We start from the raw sequence: 7,687 nt of genomic DNA, 5'->3' as shown, positions 1-7,687 counted from the left end.
ATCTTTGCTTCACTTCGCGTGGGAAATGGATTACTCCCGCGTGGAACTCCAATCTAGCATGAGCTTGTTTCAGCAAGATCGATTGGATTTTGGTACTGGGTGAGTAAGACAATTCTTGATTCCGCCCGAACCCATCTTATTCTTCTCGAGATTGACTTTGGTTCGTGTTTTGTGATTCCGCCCGAACCCATCAAAACTATTTCCATGTTTCAGGAGTTCAATGCCATATAAAAAAAAGATGTAAAAGGAAGGGCTCCAATGCCAGAATTTAGGGTTCCTGTATCGTTGCGGTATAGTGACTATGCTTAGGTATCTCAACTTGCACTCTTACTAACTGATCACCTCTCATCTTACTCTTATTCAAACACCGGAACTCCCTTTTTCGCCATTACAAGCGTCGTGCTCAGATCGGCTGTGACCCCGCCGGTCCTTTCAAATCCACCGTCGCATCAACCATTGGAACCATCAAAGTCGTCCCTAATATAGCATCTACATACGATCGATATCTTGCACGTATAAATTATATATTAGTATCATCTCCAAACAATTTGTTTGGCTAATGCCCACTGTAGAAGTATATCGGTTTAATTACGAAATCAGTCTCAAATTAGAAAAACATTATAATCTTCTAATTAATTATATGATTTTTTTTTCATTAAATCATATACAAATTAATTATCGGATCTTTTCCTTTCTTGATATAAAAAAAAGTATTCTTAGTTCCGACAAGAAGAAATGTCTTAACAGTAGCAAAGATAATAAAACACTTTAGTGACATGATTAAGGGAGAAGATGAGCGGCGCTTAATAACATCACTTGTTGAACTTGACTGGAGATATCAAGCTTGCTAACGCGAGTGTCTTGGCGTTGTCATTAGTAGGAATCATTGCGTCTGTGCAAAGAAAAGACTTGATGTGTTTGTACATCTCCTTTGGTCTCTCTTCATTAATCGCATGTCCTGTTTTCTTTAGTAGCACTAGTTGTGCTCTGTTTTCCCCAAAATGTCTGAAACATAAATCAAATAAGCATTAATCATATAAGTGTGTAAAATTATGGTTTGGTGAATGAGATAGGTTAACCTTTTCAATCTGTGTGCTAATTCCACTGGGAATACTTGATCTTCCTCTCCCCATATCATCAATGTAGGCTACAAAACTAGAACATTCAGTGATTATAGAGACAAATTAGATCAAGATTTGAAGATATATTGATAGATGAGATGGGACCTGTGTTATCTTGGGAAGATCTGCAAATCTTCTACCTTTATGTAGAGCTTCCACAAGTTCTTTCCTTTCTTGAAGATTATCTCTACACATCACCTTTTAACAAAGAAAGCTATACTATATATTATATTGGTCTAATAAAAATCTAATACCATGAAACTAAATAGGGTTTTACCGTAAAACATTTCCCTGGCAATCTCAAGGACCCATGAAAATGAATATACACAAGTACTAAACTATCATTTCATACAGGATCTATAGTTAACAACTAACAGTCAAACCTACCGTTTCAAGTATCCACAATCAATATCACCAAACACATAGTCGAAATGGAAGTGAACATTTTATGGTTTATGGAAACATACATGAATGTAGTCCATGGCAAAGCAAGAAGGGATCCAAACCGGAGGTTTGTAGAAAGATAACTGGAGAAGTCGCCTGAGCATCGACGGAGACTGAGGAAACAACAAGTCTGCCGCCTCCTCCGCGCTCTTCACTTTAAACATCCCATCCTCCACGTCTTTCTCCTCCAGCGCCACCCCGGCGCATATTAGCACCACCCGATCTATCCTCTCCTTAAACTGCGCCGCCATTGAGTACGCCACGAACCCTCCGTAGCTGAGCCCGGCAACAGTCATGGTCCCAACGCCGTGAGAGTCCATCACCTTCATGACGCAGCTCGCCTGGAACGATTCGGACCGGTCGGGCCGAGTCGTGTGCGAGTCGCCGAAGAAGACGAGGTCAGGCACGTAGACGTTGAACCGGGGGATAAACCGGTCGATGAACCGGTCCCACTGCCACATGGCGTTGGCTCCGATCCCGTGGAGGAGGAGGAGAGTGGGCTTGGCGTCGACGTGAGTCAGAGGGACCCAGCAGTGGACGACGGTGCCGTCTCCAAGATCGGAGGTTGATGATCGGAGACCGGCGCTAGAGAAGCTGTATTGGTAACATTTGTTACGGGAAGAAACGTAGCTGAAGCAACCAGCCATTGATTCTCTTCTTCTTCTCTCTTTGTCTTGTGACTTGTGAGAGTTTGCAGAGAGAAAGAGACAGAATCTAGACATGGGAAGTACAAAAAAGAAAGAAAAAAAGGAAGTGATTAAATAATTATTTTTAAGAAACTAGTATAAAATTGATAGTGATTGCGTGACATGATATGATTCGCTTACCTTTATTTTTATTATATTTTCAGAAGCAAACAAAAAAGTTTTTTTCTGTTGCTTTCACAGTGAATGCAACTCTAGAAAAGAGATGTGTGGTCTCTTTTTATTTCGTGATTGAATTTTCAGAGCAATCAGTAGAGTCTGAGAGAGTAGCTAAAGATGAAAGTGGTCGTGGTCGACTAGTAGTTTTTTATATGTTGGTTACGAGTAGGTGTGTGGCCGGTAGATATTTTTGAAATTTAGCGGTTTAAGTCCAGGAAACCACTTGGCATGAAATGGAGATAATATATTTTGTTTTGTACAAAAAAATTTAACAATTTTTATAACAAAACTATGTATTGTTTGGAAGAAAAGACTAATGAATCATGTATTGTTCTGCTAAATATTTAATGGGCCAGATTGTTTTCATCAATTCCTCCTGTGATGATAAGAGCGTTGTATTTACGCAGAGATTCTAAGGTCATTCCAAAAAAAAAAAAAANAGATTCTAAGGTCAATCTCTGATAACAGAAAATCACTCTAAAACGACGACCAGTAATAGCTTGTTCGTACAGTAGTTAGCAGCTCTGGGTTTGAACAAGAGACGGGCTCATTTCAACAATAGCATTGCGTTATCCACTGGCCTAGAAATTCTAGAATAATGGGAATTTTCGGAAATATATAACTTTGCTTATTCCTCCCTATTTTATGTTCACTGGAAATTCAAGAAGACTGATGTTTTTTTTAACACTAATGTTCTTAAACTTTATTAGTACATATTAGGCCTGGGCATTTTACCGGACCCGAAGACCCGACCCGAAACCGACCCGAAAAAACCCGGTCCGGGTAGGAACCGATCCGATCAAATTACCCTATCGGGTCTTGTTGTAGAGGACCCGCGGGTCTTGGACCCGACCCGACCCGAACCCGAAACCCGGCGGGTACCCGAATTAATAATATAAATTAAATAAAATGAATCAATGGGGAGTCGAAGACGGGTTATTTGTCTACATAGCAAAGGGTCAGCCACTAGGAGACAACCAACTATTGTTCTATCTCGCATAGTTTAGTATATATATACACATTTTAATATAAAAAACACATTTTTTAAATAAAATGTCAAATATTTTCGGATATATTAATATTTTCAGATTTTTTTTGTATTTTTAGGTATTTTTTAGGTTGAACCCGAACCGAACCCGACCCGAACCCGACCCAGAACCGAACCGATAAATTCTAGTTACCCGAATGGGTCCAACTATATAAGACCCGATCCGACCCGGACCCGGTACGACCCGAACCGATCGGAACCGAAAATTTGAAAATTACCATATCGGGTCCTAAACTCCTAGACCCGAAAGACCCGGACCCGAAAGGACCCGGCCCGAACCCGACCCGACGACCCGAATGCCCAGGCCTAGTACATATTATATTTTAAATATATAAATTATTGGATAGTCTTTTTATTATAGAAAGAAGAGATCTTATTGAAATTAAAAAAAAAAAGGTAAAGGAGACACAATTCAAGTATTGTCTCCAAAGGAACCAAAACCAAACACAAGTTTGTTCACAAATTAACCGATTATCTTCTGGTAACCGGAGATATTGACCAAACTTAGTGGTTATATAAGTACATCAAGCTATATAAAAATATATACGCCGTGATTTCTACTTCACCGTCGGGTAAAGATGCTCCGGCAATCTCAACTCACCTACCATAACCAACGGTTTAGCCAAAAACATATCATGACTAGACTCCATCAGCTCAACACGTGTTTCATTCTCCGGTAGCTTCCAAGTGAAACCTTGAAGAAGTCTTGCGAGCATCATCGTCGTCAACGCCGTACCTAAAGCCGGAGCAGCACAACCTCTTTTCCCGGTGCTGAACGAGATAAACCGGAGATCGTTCTCCGTCAAAGTAACTTCTGAGCACTCTTTTAGATGTCTCTCTGGTTTAAAGCTAAGCGGGTCGGCCCAAACTTTAGGGTTACGGCCCAGCCCATATCGGCTGAGAAGGACTTGACTTCCTTTAGGGATGTGATATCCGGCGACGGTTGTGTCGGAAAGTGCCACGTGTGGAAGGTTAAAGGCGGCGACGGGATGGAGACGGAAGGCTTCACGGAGAATAGCTTTGACGTAGTTTAGTTTTGGGATGTCGGATTCTTGGACAAGTCTTTCTTTTCCGACCACTCTGTCGATTTCTTCCATTGCCTTGCGGAGTATCTCCGGTTTGTTTACCATCTCCGCCATGGCCCATTCTACGGCGTTTGATGGATTGTCTGGCGCCGCCATTACGAGCTCCTAATGATCGAAAAGAAACAACGTTTTTTAGTTAATAGGGCTCTTTAGTCTTCACATCATGTAAATGAATACAATAATGCATGAAAAATACTAGTAGCACTTATTCGTTCTTTGGAAAAAAAATACACTAAAATAAATATATTGCAACTAACAATCAATTTGCATAAAGACATAAAGTTTATTTGTGTGGGGTTTGGGCAAAATACTGTTTTTTTCTTAAAATTTTTACTTTTTAGTTATTGAAAGTCTAACAAAAATTGATAGAAGCAAAAAAAATTAAAAACAAACATAAAATGGTATTTAAAAAGTATTTTCTGATTGCAACTTTGTGTTATTACCTTAATTGTGGGTTTGATTTCATCGGCGGTAAGCAATGGGTTGCCTTCTTCATCTTTGATAGAAATGAAAATATCTAGAAAATCCTCGATTTGAGTTCTCTTTCCTTCTCTCCACATCTTGATTCTTCCATCGATGATAGGATCATGATACTTGTCCATAATAGCACTTGAATCTCTCATAATCTTCTCGTGACCGTTAAGATCAAGTCCCGTGAGCATAGGTAGATAATCAGAGATACAAAAAGCAAATGTAAACCCTAATGCTTCAAACATAGCTTCCATATGATCGATGTCCTCGGCGGTTGGTCCACCATCAGGTGCGGTGTTTTCAGAGAACGTTCTTGTCCCGAACATGAGTTTCTTGATAGCATTTCCGCAGTAATGCCTTGTCACAAACCGGAAATCGATTGAGCCCGAGTTCTTAACCATGTTGTATACCCACGCGGTTAAATGGTCGTTTTCTTCGGCTCTCTTCTGATGAAGCCACCTGTGTCTCGCCGGACAAACTAGTTTCGTCATCACGACTTTCCTCATTTTCTTGAATTGTTCACCGAACGGAGTGATCACACATGTTTTGTAACCGTTAGAGAGGACGTTTTGTGCGTAAGTCATAGGTCTTGAGGCGAATAGAGCGTCTTGTTGCTTGAGTATCTCACGTGCTATCTTGGGGCATGTGACGGTGATCACGTGAGTGTTTCCTAGCCTCACGCATGCTATCTCAGTGTTTAGCTGCTTCATGATGCTGTGGAGCCACCGGAAAACTGGGCGGCTCTTTAGCATCGCTGGAATCATTCCAATGATGGGCCATCCGGTGGGACCCGGCGGGAGAGACAATTTTTTTTCATTAGGATTCGTGATCAGTTTCTTGAGAAGCATCGCTATGGTTATAGCCACAAATGCTTGAAGAGTTGTGAGTAGATACATGTTGCTGAACGACCATGTTTGTGTAGTAGTGGAAGTGAGACCCGAAGAGTTTGAGGGAAAAGTGTTCATGTTTTTGTGTAGAGAATAAAGAGAGAGAAAAGAAGAAGAATCAAAGCTTGTTGTGTTTCTTGTTCTCTCTGCATGGATCCTCACCTTCCTATTTATATAATTTTACTGGTCGTTGGTTTCTATGAAATGACCATTATACCCTGTATGTGTTGGAAATACTATAGGAAGGGGTGAGGAAAATGGTGGGCGGTGTAGGTCGGGTCCATTTTGAGTACTACCACCATTTTTTGAAAATTATTACGATTCTAACAGTTCAAGATATCTATATTTTATCAGAAAATTTTGTTTAAATTATAAAGTTTTGGATGGGAATTTTAAATATTCTAACTGTTTTTATTGGTGACCTGCCAAAATTCCTCGTGTTATATATGCAACTAAATACCAGTCGAACAACAAAGTGAGTCTTACAATTATATGATATTCCTCTGTCATATTATATGAGGAGCTGGAGTTATATATCCTACATCCTAGAAGTTTATGGTTTACTCGTTCATTAATGAACTGTTTTAATTTGTTAACAATTTAAACGTACGAAAATTTGAAGTTGAATGGTGCTAACCTGATATAATGATGATGATGACACATATTGACACTACTAGTACAAATCAATAAGCTAAATGTTCTGGTCCATATATTTATATTCGTTAATCGTGTTAGTTTCTCAAATTTAAACCGACAAATGTTGTTTTACGTATATTAGCTGAACCCAGATATATTTTTTTCCACTTCAATTGAACTGATGTGTGCCATTCTTCTATTTATGTAGGCGATGTAAAAAAAAGTTCTGTAACGTGTGCTTCAACTTTAAACTAGTATATTGGTTTTGCCAAGTATAATAAAAGCCATTACATATGTTTTGGGTAGATCACCTGCCAAAAACGCTCGTGAAAATTGGAATCAATGTGGGAAGATTCAAAGGTTGCTTTACTAACTTAGTCAATATATTTTCGTGATTTTTGGTCCCCGCGAGTAGTTTCCATGTTAAGACACCATTTAAGGTCCACAATTGCCGATGTGAGTTTTGTGACCCAGACAGACCATTTTGTTTCCTGGTTAAATCAAACATAAGATGTTTGTAGTCGGTAAAAAGAGAAGTTACACGTAACTAGCGTGACTTATTTTACAGAATTCAAATCTACTGGGGGCAAAACTAACTAATCAGGGCGACTCTTATGTGGGATCCGTTGACACATTTTTAGAAACGTTTTCTAAAACTGAGCCACTTATTTTGTATTTACGCTATAATCAGAAAATGAAATATAGTAATACAATTTTTATATCATCTTTGATTTAACTAAATATAATGTTTTGATGATGACGTCAAAAATCTCACCATCGAACTCATTCAAATAACCCCCACTTTGTCTTCTTCTCAGTTTCAAGAAATTCAATTATTTTGGCAATCCATAACCATAAGTTCTTTCGTGCATTAAACCATGTGGTAGAACTTAAGATCAATTACTTTTTAGTAATTAAGATCAGTTAATATGAGAATTAGAGAATTACAATTTTTACTCATGATTATAATCTTTGACTCATTGAGTAGTCCGTAACCCTAACTACTGACACGGATGTATAGATTGATAGATAACCAGTTAAAAAAAAACAATGTAAACTATATTTATAATCAATGAAGTTTACCAGGACCAGTTCCATATTGTTGTAGATCGTGTTCAATATATTGAATCCA

General features: G+C 38.9%; 2 protein-coding genes across 2 annotated transcripts; both read right to left on the bottom strand.

Moving 5' to 3' along the window:
* Positions 1–675: 675 nt before the first annotated feature.
* LOC130507292 (uncharacterized) lies at positions 676–2,304 on the bottom strand. The gene is made up of 4 exons (XM_057002001.1): positions 1,589–2,304; positions 1,227–1,319; positions 1,080–1,147; positions 676–1,005 (listed from the first exon to the last, which is right to left on the bottom strand). The coding sequence occupies exons 1-4, from the start codon at positions 2,285–2,287 to the stop codon at positions 813–815; spliced, it is 1,053 nt and encodes a 350-aa protein (XP_056857981.1). The 5' UTR covers positions 2,288–2,304; the 3' UTR covers positions 676–812.
* Positions 2,305–3,964: 1,660 nt separating this feature from the next.
* Positions 3,965–6,072, bottom strand: LOC130507293 (cytochrome P450 79B1-like). The gene is made up of 2 exons (XM_057002002.1): positions 5,005–6,072; positions 3,965–4,666 (listed from the first exon to the last, which is right to left on the bottom strand). The coding sequence occupies exons 1-2, from the start codon at positions 5,995–5,997 to the stop codon at positions 4,034–4,036; spliced, it is 1,626 nt and encodes a 541-aa protein (XP_056857982.1). The 5' UTR covers positions 5,998–6,072; the 3' UTR covers positions 3,965–4,033.
* Between the last annotated feature and the right edge of the window lie 1,615 nt (positions 6,073–7,687).

This window comes from Raphanus sativus, unplaced genomic scaffold (genome assembly GCF_000801105.2).
Source record: "Raphanus sativus cultivar WK10039 unplaced genomic scaffold, ASM80110v3 Scaffold4281, whole genome shotgun sequence".
Classification (NCBI taxonomy): domain Eukaryota; kingdom Viridiplantae; phylum Streptophyta; class Magnoliopsida; order Brassicales; family Brassicaceae; genus Raphanus; species Raphanus sativus.
The sequence above is the reverse complement of the archived record's forward strand: the minus strand, read 5'-3'. Positions and strand labels throughout refer to the sequence as shown.